Genomic DNA, 21,371 nt, shown 5'->3' with positions numbered 1-21,371 from the left:
TGACTTCTGGCAGATTTCATCTCTCTGAGAAAAGCCTCGGTTTGCTCAGAGAGGAGGCTGTGCACATGGAGCGGGAACTCGCGGAGAAACCTCCAAGTCTTCGGCAAGAGGGCTCTAAACTCGCCTAAGCCCCGCCCTCGTCCAGGCCCCGCCCACCCCGCAGGCCCCGCCTCCAGTCCTTCTCGGACTACATAATCCCCGCCCGCCCGGCGGCCCGGAGCCGGAGCGCGCGGAGTCCCGCGGAGCCCTATTCCAGCGCGCTGCCGCGCGGCGTACTTCCCATTGGCTGAGGGCGGGGACGGGGGCGGACCCGGGCCTGCGATTGGCTGTTGGAGCCGGTGTCGCGGCGGCCCGAGCGGCCGACCATGGAGGCCTCGACAGTGCTGACCCGGGCCGCGGCGCGGCGGCTGCGGCAGGGGCCGTCGGCCCCGGAGGCGAAGGCTCAGAAGGAGCCGGATCGGCCGCCCAGGCGGCGGCGGCGGCCGGGGTCGAGGTGGGCACGATGGGGTCCGGCGGAGGGGCGGCGGCGCCTGGGCCCAGGTCCCTGCTGACCACTGGGGCAGCAGTGCGTCCCACCGCCGACCCGCCGCTGCGCGGGACAGACCCCCGAGCGACGCGCAGGACCGCGCCCTTTGGCAGGGCCCGTCCCCTCCTCAGACCTGGGTGCCACGGCCGCTACCCACCTCCCGCGAGGCATTTGCAATGGCCCAGCAGTTGCAGCTGGTGGAAGGGGTTGGCTTTCTGGAGGGGTGACACTTGAACTGAGGCCTTAGGGAGGAGCAGAATGGGCAAAGGTCAGAAAAAGGGCTGGACCGGGCTCTGTTCCCTGTGGGGCGTTACCCCACTTGCAAGCCCCTGGTCAGTAGGCCTCTGAGAGGAGGCTACAGTCCCAATTTGGTTTTCAAGCCCAAAGCAGTGAAGCTGATGGGCTGGAGATGGGCAGCCAATGGCTGTTGGCCGGTGGGGAAGATTTTTGGATAGGAAGAAAGTTGAGAAGCCCTTTCCTCCTGCTGGAGGAATAGAGGTGGGATTGTTCTGAGCGCCCTTCAGGGCGCAGCCAAAGGGTGGACAAAGCAGCCTGGAAGGGGGCTCTGAAGAGGAACTTGGGGGAATGAAATTCAAAAAGGAATGTTTTCCTTGGCATCTCCACTTTCACCTCTCAGCCACTCCTGCAGTTCCCAGAGGTTCTGACTCCATGTCCTGCAGAGGGAGCTCTGCCAATAAGTGTCTTCATGGACGTGGAGTATGACAGGTGACAGTCCAGGTGACAGAGGGGCAGCCTCAGGCATTGAAAGGTTTAGGGAGTTCAGACTCTGATTCCTGTGGTCCCTAAGTGGCTGCTGCAGTGTCTTTATATATATATATATATATATATATATATATATATATATATATATACACACACACACACACACACACATACATATAATATACATTTTTAATATGTGTGTATATGTACACACTTTAATTTATATTTGATTTATATTCAATAAGAGCTTTCCATCTTAATGTACCAAAGGCACTCCTTCCTGCATCATCTATCCACGAAGGCTAAAGAGTTAGTTCTGTGGAATACACTGAGGGGAAGCCTGACCCTTGCTCTCTAGGACAATGAGCTTGCTATCTTGAATAGCCCTCACCCCTTGTCCCTGTGGACCTGTGAAGGATGTCTTGATCTTTGGTGTGTATTTAGGCTGTTTTGGTGGATGAGGTGTTTATTCACAGGCGTGATCTTTGGCATCTGTGTCCAAGCAGAAGCCAGGCCTGTTGCTGCTTCAGGTGACTAGAAATGTCAGAGCTCCTGAACGCCTTTGGTTAAGCACGTTTCCACAACTCGTGGTAGATAATATAAGTTGTGTCTAGGTGACACTTACATTTGCTTCCAAGTATTTTTTTACCCTTCCATTAGACAAGGGTTTTTGTTTTGTTTTGTTTTGTTTTTAAACTGACTGTTTGCCTAGAATCAAAGAGGATCGAGAAGCAGCAGGAGTCTTTCGGGAAGTGGTCAGTTTCACCCCGGATCCTTTGCCAGGTAAGAGGACCTGGGCTCTGAATAATGCTTCCACATTACTCTGGACCGGGTGGCTCTACCACTCCCCCTTAAGTTCTCTCAGTCATCATGAAAACATTTCCACCATTCAGAAATTTCCATTGATTCCTCACTGCTTCCCTCCTCCGGCCAGTTAGATATTATGACAAGGACACCACAGAACCTGTCAGCTTTTACTTTTCTTCACTGGAGGAACTCCTGGCCTGGACGCCCCACATGGAAGATGGCTTCAATGTGGCCCTGGAGCCCTTAGGGTGTCGTCAGCCTCCACTGAGCAGCCGTAGGCCCCGGACCCTACTGTGCCATGACATGATGGGCGGGTACCTGGAAGACAGGTGAGGATGAGCTTGACATTGATCCTACTGCTGGTCACCCTCCGGGGGCCAGGGTGAGGGAGCATACCATGCAGGAGGTGGGCTCTGGACCAGGCCAGCCTTAGGGGGCCTTTGTGTGCGAGAGGAGAGTTGTGGCTGGGTGATCTCTTTTAGCTCGAGTCTTCTGGTTCCTTGAAATCTGGTCGATTTGAGGGGGCACAGTAGGGATTGCTCCTCTGCCTGCCTGGCACACTGGATTTACCATTGTAGCTCTTCCCCCCACTTGGTCCTGATCTGTCCTGTTGGCTGTGGCTTCTGGTGCACAGCACAGTTAGGCTCCCCCGCCATTCCCAGCTGTGCACGTCTCATTCAAGGTGAGATCTGAAATGTCCATAAAACAGTCTTGGACGTGGTGATGGGAAGGAAGGCTTGAGTAGAGCTAGCCTGTACCCTGACAGGCAGGCCATGAAGCCTCACCTTCACATGCAGGGAGACTGTCCCAGGGTGCTGCTGACCTCTCTAGAGAGGAAGTCACAACCATGGAAAGCCTGTTTCTGCTCCTTTGTTCATCTGCTCACAGCGCCAGAAATGTCCAGTCCACTCAGATGACTGGCTGACACCTTGCACCCTGCAGAAACACTTCCCTCCTGGCTGTGCTTGACAGCAAGAGTACAGCTTGTTCCTGCTTCTTGCTCTCCCTGCACGGGCTGCACACAGCAGGCTTTCAGTGCATGCTGACCGAGTGGAACCCAGGAGAAAACTTGCTTAGGGCTGCTTTCTGTTCCCCCTGAGGTCGCTCTGTCCTCATTCTGTCTCCTGGGACCTGAGTTTGTTTTGTTTCTTTGCCAGGTTTATTCAGGGCTCAGCGGTGCAGAATCCCTACTCCTTCTACCACTGGCAGTACATTGACATCTTTGTGTACTTCAGCCACCACATGGTCACCATCCCCCCTGTGGGCTGGACCAATGCTGCCCACAGGCACGGGGTCTGTGTGCTGGGTAAGAACCAGGCATATTAGCACAATGCTGAGTGACCCAGCAATTAGAGGTGGGGGCTTCGTCTGCTTGCTAGTAGGGGCTACCTCAATGGCCAGGACAGGCATTTGCACACCTCTGGAGAGGACCAGATAGTTAATGTTTTTAGCAGGCAGGTGATCACTGCTGGTGGCCAGCATGAAAGTGGCTATAGACAATGGATGAACAAACAGGTGGGTGCCACTCGCTTGAAAGCACAGGGTGGCTGACTCCTGGTCAGATAGCGCCTCTCCAGTTTCGACCCGAATCCAGGTACTGGTGTGCGTGTAACCACACTGCCAGGCCCACCCCAGAGTGTCTCAGTCACGGGATGAATCTGACCGTCTAGCAGGTTTCCCAGGGCTGCGTATGCTAGTGTGTCACAGCCCCCCTGGGTGAAAGGCAAGGCCTGACTCATCCCTCTGTGTCCCCACAGGGACTTTCATCACAGAGTGGGACGACGGGGCCCGGCTCTGTGAAGCCTTCCTGGCGGGGGAGGAGCGCTCCTACCAGGCAGTCGCTGATCAGCTGGTGCAGATTGCTCACTTTTTTCATTTCGATGGCTGGCTGATCAACATAGAAAACTCTCTGAGTGTGAGTACGGCCTGCGGCCTGCACCTCTGCCCAGCCCTGTGTGTCGCTCACCCCACCACCCCCAGCTCTTGGCCCCTGCCCCAGGTCACAGCAGCAGAAGCCATTTCTTGTCAGGCAGAGCCAACACTGCCACCTCTATGACTGTGGAACAAGATGGGTCTTCCCTAGGAGCTTGAGCATGCTGGCTGCACCCTCCTCCCTCCCCTAGTGTGGCCAGGCCTGCGCACTGCCCTGTTCTGCTTTGGGCTGGTTGTGGCTTCCCTTCCATGGTCTCCCTTCCCTTCCTTTGCATTTGTCTCTTCCTGAGTTCTGACCCTTGTCCTTCCTGTCCATCAAGAAATGAGTCGTACATCTGGCTGGATCCTCCTCTTGGTGGCTATGAGATTGAGGGGCTTTTGGGATGGTGGCTTTTTTTTTTCTTTTCTTTTTCTGCTACTGTTGTTTGGACTCAGGGAACCTTTACCACTGAGCTACATCCCCAGCCCTTATATTTTATTTGCAGACTGGGTCTTGCTGAGTTGCCCAGTCTGGTCTTGAACTTGTGTCTCCTGTCTTAGCTTCCTGGGTAGGTGGGATTATAGGCCTGCATCACCACACCCTTGGGACCATGCTTTTTTTGAGTGATCTTTGCTGTTCTTTGCTCCTGTCTGCCCTGTGATGAAATCCTTCCATGACAAATACCCCTGGCCTGCCCCCGGGTTTGGCCTCTGTTGCTCTCTCCCAGCCGGCTGCTGTGAGGAACATGCCTCCTTTCCTTCGGTACCTGACCACTCAGCTCCATTGGCAGGTCCCAGGGGGCCTGGTGCTCTGGTATGACAGTGTGATGCAAAATGGGAAGCTCAGATGGCAGGATGAGCTCAATGAGCACAACAGGTGAGTCTGCCGCCGTGCCAAGAGCACATAGGCTGCAGTCTGCCCCTCGGGGATCCTGCGCAGGCCTGCTTTGGGCAGAGTGGGAGGGCCCCAGTCCTGCACTGCCCTGATGCTCAGCAGAAGAAATCGGTACACAGTTGCCCTGGAGCTGTGCTGAGGGCTGCAGGTGGCAGCTGTGGCTGGGCTCTGCTGTTTGGGGCTTGCCTGGACAGGTAGCCCATGAGCAAGGAGTGGCCACCAGCATGGAGCAGGCTGATGTCAACGGGCACAGTCCCTTGGGCCTTGGCCTCAGCAGGTCCCTTCCACCTCCAGGGTCTTCTTTGATTCTTGTGACGGCTTCTTCACCAACTACAACTGGCGAGAAGAACACCTGGAGCGGATGCTGGGCCAGGCAGGGGAGCGACTGGCTGATGTGTACGTGGGAGTGGATGTGTTTGCTCGGGGAAACGTGGTCGGAGGTCGATTTGACACAGACAAGGTGGGTGGTGGCCTTTGCCAGAGGCCTGCATGCCCTTCCTGGACCTCCCCTTCCTGTGGACCCTCTAACCTAATCTGTTCTTCAAGGGAAAGCACAATGGCAGTTGATTCTTCCCAGAGTGGGGGAAACTGAGGCACTGAGGAATGTCGGCACCTTCCCTGAGACTGAGCTGTCCCAGCCAGAGCAGTCAGTGAGGTTTTGCGTGGGTGTCAATGGGCGGAAGCCCCCTGTCCCAGACTCACCTGGGCTCTCGCCAGCCCGGACCTCCTTTCGGGATCACGTGTCTGAGGGTTGGCCCACAGCCTTTCCCCTCCCTAGGTAGATATAGGGAGCACAGAGGGGCTGCAGTGCTTCCTGTGGCAGCTCAGGTGTCCAGGACCGAGGCGAAGCTCTGCGGTTTGGGAGCTGCTGTGTGATGCTGAGTGGGATTTCCTGGCAAGGCAAGCTGTGCCAGCAGCAGGGAAGGGGGCGGGCACGGTGGTCTTCTTGGCCCTGGGGATGCTCAGGTGTGAAGCGAGCTTCAGATGAACAGATCCCAGAGCTGGAGAGTCTCCCCGTGCAGCTCTGGTCAGGCGGTGAGGGGGAAGTGGGCGAGGGAGGAGGCGAGCACACTGCCGCCCAGCGCCCTGGTGGACCCAGGGATGAAACCCCAGAGCCCCAAGCAGCATTAGGAGGGAGGGTTGTGGCCTCTAGAGAACTGCCCATGTGACCTGATGCCCAACAGGTTGTCTGGATTCTCAGGTCCCAGTCTCTCACTTCTGTCCCCTCAGTCACTGGAGCTGATCCGAAAACATGGCTTCTCAGCGGCTCTGTTTGCCCCTGGCTGGGTATACGAGTGTCTGGAGAAGAGTGATTTCTTCCAGAACCAGGACAAGTGAGCCCCCATCCCCCCAGGGCTTCTAATGGGCTGGCAGGCGGGACACATCTAGGTGTTCTTCAGGTGTCCTGCCCTTGGGTGGCTACAGGATACCAGGGGACTTACCCTACCCTGGCTGCCTCCTGGGAAGGCTCCTGCAGACCAGCTGGCCTGGGGAACCCAAGACTGGGGAGCCCTGGTGGCCACTTCCTGCAGATGCATCCCTCTGGCTTGTCCTTGGCTGGGGAGCTGCAGTTGTCCTCCGAGGCCTGTCTTGGAATTTGTGGGAGAACCTTGAAGCTCAGCCAGGGGCTTGAGGGATGTTGCAAGGCCCTTAATTGAACCGAGGGTCTCCCTGGTGTCTCGGTAGGTTCTGGAGTCTGCTGCAGCGCTTCCTGCCCACACATAGCATCTGCTCCCTGCCCTTTGTCACATCTTTCTGCCTGGGCATGGGGACACGAAGAGTCTGCTATGGTCAGGTATGCCGGTGACCGTGCTGGGTGGACACTGTGGGGAGGGTCTCCTCGGGCCCAGCTGGGGCAGTAGGGAGCTGTGGGGTGAGCTGGAGTGCGAATGGCTGCCTGCCCACACCCCGTGCACCCTCCTCTCCGTCCCTGCTCTGCCCTTCCTGCAGGAGCAGGCTGTGGGGCCCTGGTACCACCCGAGTGCCCAGGAGACACAGCCCCTGTTTGGTGAGCACACGCTGCCCGGGGCTGGCCGAGGCTGGCTGAAGATGCACTGCTGCCTGGCAGATGCCTGGCATGGGGGCAGCTCCCTGCTCCTGCGGGGCGTGATTCCACCTGAGGTTGGCAATGTGGCTGTGAGGTGGGTGAATGAGGTGCGCGGTGGTGGGCCATCAGCGTCGTTTTGTGTGCCGATCAACAAACAGTGGGGCAGTGTAGGCCAGGGTGAGGGCAGAGGACAGGCCTAGTTTTTTTTTTGGTTGTTTTTTTTTTTTTTTTTTTATCACGGTCAATTGGGAGGCTAAGAAAGGAGATCGCAGGTGTGAAGTCAGCCTCGGCAACTTGGCGAGAATCTGTCTCGAAATAAAAATTAAGCTGGGTGTGAAGGTATACACGTAATCCCAGCAACTCAGGAGGCTGAGGCAGGAGGCTCACAAGTTCAGGCTTGCTTCAGCAACTTAGTGAGGCCCTGTCGCAAAATAAAAAATAAAAAGGGCTGGGGAGGTAGCTCGTGGTAGAGCACCCCTAGGTTCAGTCCCAGGCTGGGGAGGTAGCTCAGTGGTACAGCACCCCTGGGTTCAGTCCCAGTGCCACACACACACACTGTAGTCCAGAACACATAGCTTGAAGCCTTCTCAGCCATTCACATTGAACTCTGTACAGCAGCAACAGCGTGTGCATGTTGTTGCGCAGGAAATCTCCAGGGCTGTGCCATCTTGTAGGACAACCCCCAGCAGCCCCCCTCCCCCTCCGCACTGGAAACCACCTTCTTTCTTCATCCGTGTATGACTGTTGAGCTCAGGCCCGTGGAGTCGAGAGCAGTTCAAAACCAGGACTTCTCAGCCCACAAGAGAATCCGACCATGAGGAAGACTGCCCCCTAGTGGCGGCAGGACCCAAGTGCAGGGCTTGCTGACGGGACTCCCGCTTCCGGGTGGATGCCATGGCTTCTCCAGCTCCCAGCAGAACTCCTCTTCCATTCTCACAGGGTCTTTCTCTTTCAGGTTGTTTTCCCTGCAGATCCCAGTGCCTCCCAGAATATTTCTGTCCTTGGTGTATAAGCTTGAAGGGTCCTCGGACGTCAGTGTTGCTTTGGAGCTCACTACGGGGGATGCTGGCACCTGTCACATTGGCAGCATCTCAGTGTTGAGTGGTGAGGAGCTGGGTGCCCATTGCTTCTCCTTGCTGGGGCGATCCCAGGAGAGGGGGTCTAGAAAGGCCCATGGTGGAGGGGAGGAGCTGGGGTGGGGGTGTCGGGCGAGTCCTGCCTTTGCTGCAGCTGGGGCAGCTTAGATATGGAGGACTCATTTCCGAGCCATAACCTGAGCCTTGGGCAGCAGCAGCAGACTCCTGGCTGGGTGGACTTTGGCCTCCTGCTGGCTGAGGCATTGGGAGGGGCCTGTGCACGAGTTGGGGAGCTGGCACATGGGGAGAAGCCAGGATGAGTGAGACCCCCAGCCCAGGCAGGCATCTCATGTGTTCTTCTCCAGAGCCCTTCCTGGTGGTCCCAGGTCTGCACCACCGGGGAGTCTTATCTGGCCTAGGGTCTCCCCTGCCAAGTGGGTATCTTTCTCCCTCCTGTCTCCCCTGCCCTGTTTTCCTTTGGGAGTCCTCTTTCTCAAACCCATGCCTCCTCCTCCAGCAGAAGCAGGTTCCAGGCAGAGCCTCCGACCCCTCCAGGTACCCCCAGCCAAGCTGGCCAGATGGGCAGGCCGCTGCGGCCAGCTGCTCAGTGGGGGCTGGATCCAGCGGTGAGTCCCTCTACTTTGTGCTAGACCACAAGAGGGGGTGGCTACACATGAGGGTACTTGAGAGGTCATGGTCCCCCAGTAAGAATCTCGAGGACTAGAGGGGTGGGAAGACCTTGGACTGGTCCTCTGGGTTTGGGGCAGCTCCAAGACACAAGCCCAGGACACTTGCTGGGAGCATTCAAGGTCATTGCAGGGACCTGCCTTAGACCCAGGGTCCCCACAACCTGGAGTACACCCCAGGCGCTTCTCCCTTTTATGGCTTGAGCCTTTGCAGAGCTGGCCTGGGAGCCGCTGTGCCCAGTGAGCCTGACCAGCCCATGCACTTTCCCCAGCTGCTACGAGGTGAGCCTGCGCGGGTGCCTCCTGCGGGACCTCTTCGTGAGCTTCTCACGCCCTCCAGGGAGCCGGGAGGAGGAGAGCTTCACATGCCGCCTTGGCGAGATCCAGGTGCACATCCAGGAGGGGCCGGCCGAGGAGTCTGCCCTGTCTGTGGAGGGGTCCTGCAGGGAGTGGGAAGGGCACCTCCACCTCCTGGGGCCCGGCCGAAAGCCTTCTCTTCTGCCAGGTGGTGGATGCCGATAGCCTACTGGCCCCTCTGCCCCGCGTGCAGGATGTGGCTGTCTCCCAGGTCCGTTGGCAGCGGCCTCCCTCTGAGCCACAGAGCCACCCAGCCCTGCTCAGGCTCAGCTGCATTCTGCACTGGTCCTACCTCCTCCTCCAGGTGCGCTGCTTCCGAGTCCACTGCTGGAGAGGGACGAGAAGTGACTCTCCCAGCAGGGAGCCTCCAGGGCCAGAGAAGCCCATGTTCCTGGGCCTGGCTTTTGCCAACCAGTACCGGGTGGTGGACTTGGTGGTGGAGGCTGCTGGGCCTGGCCGGGATGGCCGTGTGGAGTTCCTGGTGGAGCCTGTCCCCAGGGAGGGCTTCCTGGTGCCTCAGGCAGAGTGGGGCAGGGCGGCCCTGCTCTATTCTGCCCCAGCGTGAGCCAGCCCAAGGCAGAACTCCTCACTCAAGATGCCAGTGTCTTTCGATGACTGCCAAGGGCGGCACTGGGGCCCCGCTGAGTAAGGGCAGGTCCTGGGAAGGCTGCTCCCGACTTTGGCTGTGGCTTTTCGGTGTGGGCATCAGTTACAGGAAGCAGCTTGCTGACTGCTGGTCTTCAGTTCATAGCCAGGCCTGCCGTTTGTGGGACCCCTCTCCACAGTGTGTGGTTCCCAGGGTAAAAGGAAAGGATTTGGGGGTTTTGCTAGAAAGTTCCATAAAGGGTATTTCCTAACAGACTGAAAGGCTTTTATGCTGAGAACAGTGAACTTTTGTTCCTGAAGATCCAACGGAAATTGTGGCGGGGGGATCTGGAGCAGAGCAAGGGGCTTGGCTGAGGTCTTCTGAGGTGGCCCTCAGGATGGGGGCAGGAATGAGGGGTGCCTGCAGGGTCCTGGGGAACGGAGCTCAGGGCTGGCTGGCTCTGTGTCACACCCCCAGCTGGGGAAGGTTGGCTACCACTGACCAGACCACTGCTGCAGCCAGCAGGCCTTGGCTCTGTGGCATCTCTTCCAGGCGACCGGTCTCAGGGAGCCTGTGCCTGGGCAGTGTGGCTGGGGCACCTGCCAGGCCCGTGCCCTCTGCTCTCCGCCTTCCCCTGCCTGGCAGCTGTGGCCGGTTGACACTGTCTCTGGGCTCCATGGTGCAGCACTATCTGCACTCTACTTCCCATGCCTGCCTGGAGTCTGCTGTGACTGTGGACGGGGTCAGAGGTTCTCAGGGGCGTCACCCCAGGTTGCATAGGGCCACTGGTGGGGTTCACCTCCCCCGCCCCTGTCCTCCTCCTGTGTTCCCAGATGTGGCGCTGGGGACAGGGACGCTGAGCCCAGCTGGGAGGTCTTACCTGGGGTGGGGGTCTGAGGACTTTTCCCTGTAGTAAGGGGGGAGGTGCCAGGTGGCAGGGGTAGGGACTGGCTGACTGGGTCCTCCACAGCAGGCTAAGAGCTGGCGGGCAGTGCTCTCCTGCAGCGGCTAAGCTCCGCCCCTGCCCCTCCCTGTGTTCCTTGGTCCTCTGCGCCTCTCTGGAGGGGAGCAGAGTTCAGTGCTCCTTCTTGACTAGGAAGGTTCTTCCACGTCTCCCAAGGGCCAACCAGCTGTCACATGGACAAGTGAGCGCCCAGGACTCTGGGCAGGGCCAAGTCTCTGCTGACAGATCCAAAACTGAGGTCAACAGCACTGGCCCTCCTGTGTTCTGGACTGCTTGGGTGGACTGTTCTGGGGACAGGGCACCAGGCTGCTGCTGCCCCAGCCACCCTGCGCTCTGTTCTCCACTTTCTCTGCTGTGGACCTGCAGTTTCGCCAGGGCCCTGGAGCAATTCAGTTCCCCCATTTTGCCCCCAGGGGACCTGGCCTCAGCCTCTGTGCCCAGAGGAGGAGTCAGTGGGTGCAGGGCAGGCCAGCTGCCTGAAGCCCAGCAGCATTAGTGCCCTGCTTCCCTCATTTCCTGAGGTCTGGCTTCTTTTAAAGTGCTGGTTCCTCCAAATATTTTATGTGGAGAAGAAGGGAAAATTTATAGTGGCAATTATTTTCTCACAGTCTGGTGAGCAAGCAATTAGAAGTGAGGGGGTTAGCAGAGCATGGCACGTGGCAGAACCACGCAACCCCACTCCCCAGGAGCACCGTCCGGGTCCTGACAAGACGGACCTCTATGCAGGAAAATTAATCTACCGGCATTTAAGCCCAGGCCCCTCTGGTGGGTGTAATCACTCTGAAATAAATTATCCAATGTGATGAAAAATGAGAAATCGTGTTGTGGTGAGATCTGGCTCCTTCCCTGGCTCCAGCCCATGGCGCGTAAGCTCCTGGTTTGGATTCTGCAGCTTCCCTTCCATTCTCCATTCTCGCCGGCCTTCGACCGCCCTTGCAGGAGTGGGGGCTCAGAGCCTGGGGGCTGGAGAAGGGTGGCCGCTCCCAGGGGCCACAGTGCAGGGCTGACCACGCCAGGGAGGCTGGATTCTCCGGAGTCCTGCCGGGTCGTCAGCTGCAGATGCCTTTGCAGTGGCCCTGTGTCCGCCCCCAGCTCTGCCTCCCTGCATCAGCTGACCGCCACAGCTGCAGGTGTGCCCAGCCTGACCCTCCCATCTCTAGGCTGCATTCCGCCCCAGTAAGGTCATGCTGGCCCAGGAGAGAGGAGACCACTCCACCCTCCCCTGGCACCTGTGGGAGGCCTTTCCCTGTCCAGTCTGTCCCTGTTAGGATGCAGATGGACAGCCTGGAGAACAGGGTTGGGACTTTAAAATCCTTGCCCAGAGGGTCTTTCCCCTCCTTATTGCCTCCTGGTGGGGAAAAGTGCCTATTCTGGGTGCAGCCTGCACCCAGTCCTGTGTGCCCCCACCCTGTGCTCCAAGCTGCCAAATCAGAAAGAGCTGTCCTGGCTTGCAGAAAGAAATCTTTATTAATAATCTTAATAATAATAATACTGTTAATCTGAATGGTCACACCTTGGAAGCATACAGAATGGTAAGAAAGGAAGCCTGGGGCTCGGCTGCAGGCCTGGGGTGGGGGCCTGGGGCGAGGGGGTCTGAGCTGCTGCGAGAAAAGGGTCCAGAACAGCCGAGGACGGGGGCTCTGCGGAGGGCGGAGCCGAGGGCGGGCTGTGCACAACGGGAATAGAAAAGGAGGGTCCGTCCCAGAGCTTCGGTACTGACGCTGAATAGAAAGTGAGGTGTCATCTTTATTTTTGAAGTTTCATGAGACAGTGGAGCCGCGTGGGGAGCCCATGTGTGATTTTTTGCTGCTTCCCTACTCCAGCCATCCCTGCCTTGCTGGGGCTCCTTGCTGCCACCTGTCACCTGCTCTCTCCACCACCTGCCTCCCATTCCACGCCTGCCAGGAGCATGGAGGGGCTGTGGCCCAGCTGGCCTCCCTGTGCAGGGCCAGCTCAGGCCTCCCACATCCCTCCCTCTTCTGTGGGCTTGTCCATCGTACCCTAGCACCTAGCTCCGTGACTCCCAACCTCGAGGCACAGCTGGGTGCTGGCCTGCCCTGGCCCCTCAACTTCCTAGCAGGGGAGGATGTAGGGAGGGCTGGGTTCCAACAGGCATCCTAGGTTGGCCTCAGTCCCACAGGCCTGGGCCTGCCCCCTCCAAGAAGGGACAGAGATGGCCACTAGGTGCCAGTGCTTTGCCTCAGGGCCCACCAGTCCACACTGCGGAGTGGCTCCTGGCTGGCCAGCTTCCCCTGCTCTGCTCTGCTCTGCGGCTGGAAGCGCTCTCACATGGGGGGGCACCCCAGAGTTCTGGAGCCACATCAGCCCTTTGCGTTCGAGTTGGACCCCAGGGCTGCTGGTTGGACGGCTAAGGACACGGATGCACCGCAGGGCCTGAGGGGAGCAACGCAGGCGGTGGGGCCATGCTGGAGCCCCAGGGATGACAAGCCACCGGCCCCTCCCTGCACCGCACCCAGCCTCTCCAGGGCACAGCTGGCCACAGGTCGCGTCCTGCTGGCTGCTCTTCCTGCTCAGGCCAGGCCTGCTCCACCGCTGAGCCCACTGCCTGGGGAGCAGGAGCCGGGGAAGGAAGACTGGCTAGAGCCCCCGGGGCCGCCATCAGACCCCTTCCCCTCCAGCTCTCCCACTGCGCCCGCCGGGAAGGGCGCGTCCCCACAGCGCTGCCAGCCGGGCAGGGCCGCTCTCCACGTGCCCCCGCGGGCCGTGCTCCCTCGGTGCGGTGTGCGACAGACGAGGACTTGGACTCGGCTGGATGCCTCTGGGTTTGGTTGGTTTTTTTGTTGCTTGGATCTTAACATCTTTTTTTGTTTTGTTTTTTGTTTTGTGATTTTTTTTGTTTTTTTGTTTTTGCCCTTCATGGTCCGAGAAGGAAACGGTGGAGGTTTCACTACAACAGAAACAGAAAGGCGGCACTTGGGTTTCTCAGGAGCAGCCAGGCTGGAGGCCCAGCACCCGCCCAGCCCCCACCCTCCTGCACGCTAGACCTAAGCAGGCTTCTCCTGGGGCGGGGCGGGCTGCTGGTGGGTGTGCAGGGACCAGGACAGGGCTGTGGGAGGGGAGGCGCAGCCTGGGATCTATGACTCGGAGGCCCAGGCCAGGCCTGGCTGCCAGGCAGGGCACTGGCCACAGCAGGTGTGATGGAGCGGGGGAGGCAGCGCAAGGGCTGGGTGGGAAGGCAGAGTGGGAGGAGAGTGGGGCAGGGTGCCCCTCGGAGAGGGCCAGGTGAGCCCCGCAGCCTGGCAGCCCTGCAGCCCAGCATGTCCAGAAGGAGGCGCTGCTCCCTCCTGGGAGGTGCAGACACGTGCCCTGGGGCCAATGCCTGGCACGGCCCTCTCCTGTCTGGGCCACCTCTACCCAGCTCCCTAGGCTCTCTCTGCCTGACCCCAGGCCCAGCCTGCATCCCCAGGATTCCCCGCAGGGGGCGAGATGGGTCCCTACAGGCCACAGAGCCATGCACACAGTCCTAGTGAGCTGGTGTGGCCGGGAGGCCTGTGGAGGGGCACCACTGTGCTCCTTGCCTGACTCTGGTGGGGACCTCCCCCCTCTGGATGGACCCTGATACAAGAGCACGTTGGGGCCTGCGGATGGTGCCGCAGCTCAGGGACAGACACTCAGAGCCAGCTGACTGGCCCACTAGAGTGCTAAAGTGCCACCTATGGAGCAGGGCAGGGGACCTGCTCTATCCCAGGCACAGGCCTGGAGGCCTCCGGGGCTCAGCTGGAAGGCGGCCCTGGGCCTGGGGGTGGGGACAGTACTCTACATTTCCATTCCTCAGGGCAGCACTGAGGAGTCCCGGGGTGTGGTGTGGTGTAGGTAGCCTGCACACGGAGCAATGTGCTTGTGACGATGTCATCATTAAAAATTCAATTAGAAACATCAGCTTCAGCTGAGTGGGGGCAGGGAGGGTGTAGGCGGCAGGAGCCGGGAGAGCCTGGGGGAGGCTGGCTGTGCAGGGGGCTGGCTTGGCAGCTGCGGGGAGGCCTGACCCGGTGTGTCTGGAGCTCTGTGCAGAGGGGCTGCCAGAGCAGTCCTGGGGTGCTACTGCTAGTGGTGGGGGGCTGCCTGTGCTCCCCAGCCTGGCCCCCGCCGTGTGCATACTGTACCTGCAGTGGCTTGGGCAGCACAACATCAACAAAGTCAAGATAGGAACCAAGGTTCAGACATACGGAAAACCAGGTCAAAGACACACACACCGTCATGGGCGGGGTGGGGAGCCCAGCTGGCTGGAGGTAAAATCTATGGGCTTTAGAGTCGCGGAGGGCCAGCGGCGCGGTCGCTGACCGGGAGGGGCGCACTGTCCTCCTGGTGGCTGTGCCTGGTGTGTGGGCTGTAGGGTTTGGTTTGGAATAGGCAGTAGTGTGAATGCTGCTAGGGGCGGGTCTCTTGCTAGTAGGGGGTGAAGCGGCTGTACCCTCCTCGGCAGAGGCTAGCCTGCAACATCAAAGATGAAAAACACCAATCAGTACCGTCTTTTGGTAAGGGGAGAAAAAGCAAAAAGAAAAAAATAAGGAAAAACAAAAAGAGAAGTCGCTAAATCCCATTTTCCTTCCCCCTTTGAGTTTTCCTTGGGAAGAGTGGGTGTTGGGTTGTCATGGCAACAGGGGGCCGGGGCCAGGGGCCAGGGGCCAGGTCCTGGGTGGTGGTGGCTGGGGCCAGGAGGGGTGCTCCAGGCTCACACTTCTGAACCACTTCTGGGCCGCTTCTCTGGCACCTCCTTGTCCCAAGGCAGAGGGAGGTCCCACGTGACCCCATTTCTCAGGGCTCCAGACTGGGTTTCCTGCTGGCCCAGCTCCAGAGGGTCTCTGGGGGCTGGCAAGGTCATGGGGGTCTGCTGGGCTGTGCTGTGTCCTGCCAGGGAGGACTGGTCTTGGGGGCTCCTGCCCTTGCTCTCCCAGGCCCCCCCACCCCACCCACCAGTTTTGCCAGAAAAGGGAAGAAAACGGCAAATATGAGAGAAGAAAAACTGGGAGAAAAGTAGAAAATCTCAGAAGTAAAAAGTGAAAACACAAGAAGAGCCCTCTGAGAATTAGTGAACGCATTTAGCTAAGGGCTGCGCCGAGGGCCCGCTGCGCCGGCAGCCCAGGGCTGCGGCCACAGGCTGGGCCTTGTCCAGGGGCCCGGGCAGCCCCTCCAGAGCCTGCCTTCCTTGGCTGCTCAGATGTCTGAGGTTTGTTAAAATTTTTTAAAAAGACAAAACAAAAACTGGAGGGAGTGATCAAAACCAAGGGAGGTGGGGACAGAGTTCACCTTGCCTCTGGACGGCCTCCCTCCTGACTCCCCCCAAGATGTTTTCATCTTTGATGCTGGTTGCCAAGCTAGCTACAGACAGACGTCAGCACCCGCCCGGGGCTGGGTGGGCACAGCAGGGGGGTGTGCACTGGAAGCGGATTTGGGGCACAGAGGGAGCTGGACCACACGGGGACAGCTGGCCACACACACACACACACACACACACACACAGACACGCTGGCCACATGCCTCTGGCAGTAGAGGTGTCCACCCACCACTGCCTTCGCCACCCCTCAGGGATGAGGCCTCTGGGAAGCAGGCACCATTTCCCCAGGAGCCCTGCAGCCCTGGAGTGTCCAGGAGGAGGGCCTGGTGAGGAACAGTGGGAGTCTTTGGTCCCCTTCCCCTGTGAGCTGGAGGAGTGGGCTGGGCTCACACACGCCACAGAGGGGAAGCCAGGCTGCACCCACGGAAGCAGCCCCACCTCTGGAGCCGCTGCAGGAAGGACAGGGACCGTGGACAGGTTTCTTCAGTGTCCCTGGTGGTGGGAATGGAGGGGCCTTGCACGACTTTGTTACCGGGCTCAGGTCCATTGGGATGCTTCCCATCTGGTCAGACCTGCCTCCCCTCAACTGGGACAGGGTGCCAAGGGGCAAGCCTTCTCCCACCCCAACTCAAGTCCATGTTGTGGTCCTTCCAAGGTCACCAGGATGGGCACTGGTTGGAGGTCTTGGCCTTTCTCCTGAGGGCCCTGCCCCACCCCCCTGGCCACAGTGATGTGCCCTCCTCGCCATTACTGGTGCCAAGGGCCAGATGGACCCGGACTTCTTACCATGGTTCCGATGCTGTAGGTCGCTGCAGGGCCAATGGTGTGATGGTAGGGGTCAGCAGCTGCGTAGACTCTGCCGTAACTAGGGGAAAGCACCACAGGGAGAAGGGGCAGGGGACGGGCAGGTGAGGGGCAGCAGGCCTCCCACCACCTCCAAACCAGAACTGAATGGACCTGTGGGTCCCAGCCACAAGGCTCCCCTTCTGTCCCAAGGCCCTCACAGATCTTCCTTCCTCCCTGTTTGGAAGGAAGTTTCTGGAACCCAACAGGACACCCTTCAATACACTCAGTGTGTGCTGACCTGACAAGGGGCAGTGTCCTACTTAGAGCTACCTGGAGCGGGGTAAGAGTCCTCACTGAGCTTGTCTGGAAGGAAAATAGACTCCGTCTCCAAAAAGGACAGGCACTAAGTGCTGGGAAAGGGTTCCAGAGGAGAGAGGGACCTAGGGGGCCATGGTCACTGCCGCCTAGCAGTGTGCCCCAGATGACCTTCCTCTACCCCATTTATCTTCTTAGCTTCTTCGGGGACAGGCTGGGCCACGGGGCACTGCATGTCATGCTGCAAGGAGGGCCAGGCTACCCCAGGTCAGAGCAGGTGTGTGGACAGGAGGGACAGCAGCCCCTGATGCAGTGCTCCTGCATGGCCCCTCAAGAACTCTGCAGCCTCAGGCTGCGACCAAGGGAAGAGGCTCTGGGCTCAGCTGCTCCACGGGGGAAGCAGGTGAGGCCTGCCCCCAGAACAAAGCCTGGCACCTACAGCCTTCCTTCCCGGCATGCCCACAGCGGGCAGGCTGCTCTCAGCTGGTGCACACTGCCCACCCTGACCTCATCCCATTCCATGGAGGATGGAGCGGGGGCTTTTCTTCTCTGAGCTAGAGTTTCAGTCCTGGAAGTGCTGATGAGGACCAGGGCTGTCTCCAGGGGCCAATCTGAGGCTCCAAATAATCCTCTTCACTGGAGCCTCCAGCTGGGTGGTGGGGGTGTCAGACCTCAGGGATGGGAATCTGCTACCTGAGAACTTGGGAACTGGGGGTTTACAAATAGGAAGTGACTGAGGTCAGGGGCTCACTGGCTTCAGTGTCTCTAAGTCACACTGGGACCTGCTCTCCTGTCTAGACCCTGCACCCACCAGGCACAAGCACCCCAGGCCCTGAGTGGTGCCAAGGCTCCCTGTGTGTCCGGGCCCAGCCTTCCAGGCACCCTGCCCTGTGTCCTCCCCAAGGCTGCCCCCAGCCTCACCTGTCACTGTAGGCGGCTGCTGCTGCTGGCTGAGCATATCTGTAGGCTGCGTAGCCTCCCTGCGGGGAGGAAGGAGGAAGAGATGGCAGGTGCCCTTAGTGGGGCTCACCAGGGAGACTGGGGCTGACACAGACCTGTGGGGCTGGGCCCGTGGGTGGGCTGTGGACCTCGTCAGTCCCCAGTCTTTCGACTTCCACCTTGGCCTGGGGTAGTGTAGGTGGTGCCTGACCTGGGCACCTGGCTTCTGGTCTAATGGAGATCTGGGAACTGCCAAGTGGATGGTTCCAGATGAAGCAGGGTTACCAGTTCATGCCATGCACCCAGCCATTCTTTTATTTGTTCTCACACCCGGAAGTGTGTTCGGCACACTAGTGGGTACCGATTTTGCTTCTGGCCATGTGCTGGCCTATGGCACACCTGTAGGTGCCTGCAGACCTGCCAACAGGCCACCTCCTGACTTGAGTGCTGAGAAGAGAACCCTGGATGCTAACCTGGACACTAGGAAGGGACAAGGACAAAGGGTCCAAGAAGACATTAATTCAGAGATATCTTGGGCTCAGGTAACTCAACTATGGATGACTGCCCAGGGCAGAGGCAGGGCCAGATACGAGGGCTCTGAGCCAGAGGAAGCAGAATGTGCAGCCCCAAGAAGGGAGAGGATCCACAGGATCCCAAGGGGGTATAGGCTCGAGAACACAGGCACCTTGGGGCCTTGCTTCCTGGCCTCTTTGGGACCTCCAGGAGGGACTCACTCACTGACCACAGTGAGCTTAGACCTGGAGAGCTGCTGCTACTGCCCATCCCAGTCCTTGCCAAACGGACAAAATGCCTTCAGCTTATAGGGCTGCTGGGATGCACAGTGACAACCCACACGGGGCCCAGTGGGGGTCCCCAGGGATGCCAGGTTCTACAGACCAGTGCCCTTATCCTCTGGGTCTCAAGAATGGGAGGGGGCCAGGAGGAGTGGGGCCACCAGAGGGGACACACTGCTCACAGAGACAAACAGAACAGCCTACACCCGCCTCCCGTCCAGGGCTGCACTTACATAAATCTCAGCACCATAAAATCCATCCTGATACACGACCCTGGAAGCAAACGGACAAGAGAGTGGTGGGAACGCTGGAGAGGTGGGGTAGGCCGGCTCCGGTGTCTGCTGAGGAGGGAGGGGGCACGGTGCCAGCCCCGCCCACGGGACTGGCATTTTAACAAGCGTTTGCTCCAGTGCCCTGTTTGGTATAACAATAGAGTAACACCCTTGCTGGTCAGCTCCTTTCTCCCAAAAACCCAGGGGCCCGTGGGCCCAGTCCTGCCTGCCCTCCCCACCCTCCCCCAGGCAGTCCTTCAGCGGGGAAGGACCAGAGAGGGCTCCAAGAAGCGCCTCGCCGGACCAAGGGCTCACAACTCCCCCTGAAGCCATCCGGACCGGGTCCCGTCGCTAAGTGTCCCCAAAATGCCAGTGACCCTTGGCGGTATCCCCGTGGTGGAGGTGGGGTACTGGTGATGCTGGCGGTAGCCGTGCTACCTCCTGGGGCTCCCGGCAGCCCGCATCCCCAGTTGAGAAGGCTGCGGCGATGCCCCGCGCCCCGCCCCGCCGCACAGGGCCGCCCCCGCCACGCCCCTGGGCCGGTCTCCAGCCTCCCCCTCCAGGTACTCACGCTCCGTAAGTCGGGATTGGGGGCGGAGGCGGCGCAGCCCGAAACGTGTTATACACGGCCCTGCCCCGGCCCCGTAGGTGCGCGCCCCGGTAGGCAACGGCTGTGCCCGTGGTGGGGTAGGGGAAGCCCGTCACTGCAGGAAAGGGGCGCGAGACAAGAGTGGGAGAGGGAAGGCGCACCTGCTCCCGGCTCCGCCCCCGGCCCGCCCTCCGACCAGGCCTCCGGGCCCGCCTCTTTCCCCGCCTTTACCTGCATAGAACTCAGGTCCGTAGACTGCGCCTACCACCGGGTTGAGCTTCCAGCCTGGAACAGAAACAGACCGGTCACTGTCTTCCCAAGTCTGTTCATAAGTCTACCAAAGGGCCGAGAGTCGCGGGGACGTCCCGACGGCTGGCCCGGGCTCTCTGTCCACAAGCGGTTGGAACAGTGGGCCGCTTCCCTCCTGGCGGGTTCACCTGGGTTCTTCCCACATTGCGCATCCCCACCCAGGACACCAGCCCCAGAAGCCTGCGGTACAAGGGAGAGTGGAGGGCAATGGCTGCAATGAGGGATTCTGTCCTGGGGGCTCTTTCCCCACCGCCTGCCCCCAACCTCCCTCCTGCTCCGAGTTCCCTTTCCCAGTGCTGAGTCCTGCGCTCTGTCCTCTTACCCTCCTGTTCGCAGCAGGACCCCTGAAGGAGGGGAGGTGGGGGCCATTGGCCTGGGACCAAGGGTGATGACGTTTGCAGTTCCTGTGCACCTCGTGTGCCACTGAGCGTGTTAACCCAAGGGGTCCTTACCATCAGCGAGGTGGAAGAAATGGAGGCTTAGGGAGGTGCAGGAAGATTGGTCATGAAGGAGAAGCATGGTCAAACCAGACCTGCAGGCTTGGCCTCTCCCAGGGTCCCCAGCTGGAACCTGCATGCCAGCCTCTCCTTTTTGGAAGTGGGCCAGTCTTCCTCTCACAGAGGACCTCACGGAGGACCAAGGCACAGGTGGAGACCTGACTCCACCTGGAGGCCACTGGGGGTGGAAACGAGTGGGCTGTGAGCAGCACCAGCACAGGCATTGGATAGGGCCAGGCCCAGCCTCAGCTCACCCGAGAATTATTTGTGCTACATGTTCTGCAGGCTCAGGTCCTTGGCTCTCTGCACTATGTGAGGAGGGACAGAAGGGACCTAAGCTGGTGAGGTGCGTCCTGGAGAGGGTGGCAGTGGGCTCCTCGCCACGTGGATGCATGTGAGTGCTCCTCACTGATTCTGACAGCTTCACCACAGGGCAAGGAGATGGGAGACATCCAGGGACCCCTCTCCAGCCCCTCCGCGAGACTGAGCTGCCTGCCGTCCCCAGTCCACCATCTCTCCACCTAGTCTGAATGTCAGGGCTGGGATTCTGGAATCTTCCATAAATCAGAGGTTGGAAGGGGAGAACCCTTCCATCTCAGAAAACCCTGGCCTCAAGAGTGGACTTTCCTTAGTCGAACAACCACGATGCAGTAAGCCCGAGGCTGACCCAGGTGCACCTTCCCAAATTCTGCCCAGAGGCTCTTCCGGGTCCATCCATGATGAGTGAGACCCTGAGGCTGAACGTCTGCTCAGGAGCCCTGACCTATTACTCTGGCTTCCTGGGTACCCCTGTCAATTCTGGCTGTCCAGGTACCTCCCTTTCTCTCTGCTGACCCCACTTTAGTCTGAACCCCACAACTCACAGAGGCAGCCTGAGACCCACCGAGGTGGACCATTTCTACTGTAAATAGGAACACCGGTCAGCGCTGGTGTGTCTGCTGTCTGCAGTGGGAACTCTGCCCTCCCCCATGAACTTCAGAGCGCGCCGAGTGGTAA

At 59.4% G+C, this 21,371-nt stretch overlaps 2 protein-coding genes across 10 annotated transcripts in view; one reads left to right on the top strand and one right to left on the bottom strand.

The window, feature by feature from the left end:
• The first annotated feature begins 235 nt into the window (after positions 1-235).
• On the top strand, positions 236-11,878 carry ENGASE (endo-beta-N-acetylglucosaminidase). 2 transcript variants are annotated; one of them, XM_079131096.1, is made up of 14 exons: positions 236-493; positions 1,962-2,032; positions 2,184-2,385; positions 3,214-3,362; positions 3,814-3,971; positions 4,696-4,844; positions 5,157-5,322; positions 6,093-6,196; positions 6,549-6,657; positions 6,813-7,003; positions 7,865-8,013; positions 8,506-8,611; positions 8,944-9,058; positions 9,177-11,878. In XM_079131096.1, the coding sequence occupies exons 1-14, from the start codon at positions 366-368 to the stop codon at positions 9,591-9,593; spliced, it is 2,214 nt and encodes a 737-aa protein (XP_078987222.1). In that variant the 5' UTR covers positions 236-365; the 3' UTR covers positions 9,594-11,878. The 2 variants fall into 2 exon arrangements, with proteins under 2 accessions (XP_078987222.1, XP_078987221.1); XM_079131095.1 differs by having other exon boundaries at positions 8,503-8,611.
• Positions 11,879-12,022: 144 nt separating this feature from the next.
• The window catches only part of RBFOX3 (RNA binding fox-1 homolog 3), a 395,456-nt gene continuing 386,107 nt past the window's right edge, over positions 12,023-21,371 (bottom strand). For 5 of the 8 annotated variants that reach the window (XM_079131106.1, XM_079131104.1, XM_079131105.1 and 2 more), the window contains 6 exons: positions 19,801-19,854; positions 19,552-19,684; positions 18,942-19,122; positions 17,897-17,955; positions 16,661-16,739; positions 13,494-15,030 (listed from right to left, as the gene is read on the bottom strand). In XM_079131106.1, the coding sequence (XP_078987232.1) occupies positions 14,986-15,030; positions 16,661-16,739; positions 17,897-17,955; positions 18,942-19,122; positions 19,552-19,684; positions 19,801-19,854 (551 nt within the window). In that variant the 3' untranslated portion in view covers positions 13,494-14,985. The other 3 variants (XM_079131108.1, XM_079131107.1, XM_079131103.1) reach the window with 2 other exon arrangements.

This window comes from Sciurus vulgaris (assembly GCF_902686455.1).
Source record: "Sciurus vulgaris genome assembly, chromosome: 3".
Classification (NCBI taxonomy): Eukaryota; Metazoa; Chordata; class Mammalia; order Rodentia; family Sciuridae; genus Sciurus; species Sciurus vulgaris.
Note: the sequence above shows the minus strand (reverse complement) of the source record. Positions and strands in the feature narration are given on the sequence as shown.

What these genes read in the sequence shown, in the direction of transcription:
- ENGASE (XM_079131095.1), top strand. Translation starts at nt 366, where the DNA reads ATGGAGGCCTCGACAGTGCTGACCCGGGCCGCGGCGCGGCGGCTGCGG. An exon ending in GAAGAGTCTGCTATGGTCAG is followed by an intron (nt 6,658 to 6,812) that starts GTATGCCGGTGA and finishes CCCTTCCTGCAG; the next exon opens with GAGCAGGCTGTGGGGCCCTG. An exon ending in AGTGGGGGCTGGATCCAGCG is followed by an intron (nt 8,612 to 8,943) that starts GTGAGTCCCTCT and finishes CACTTTCCCCAG; the next exon opens with CTGCTACGAGGTGAGCCTGC.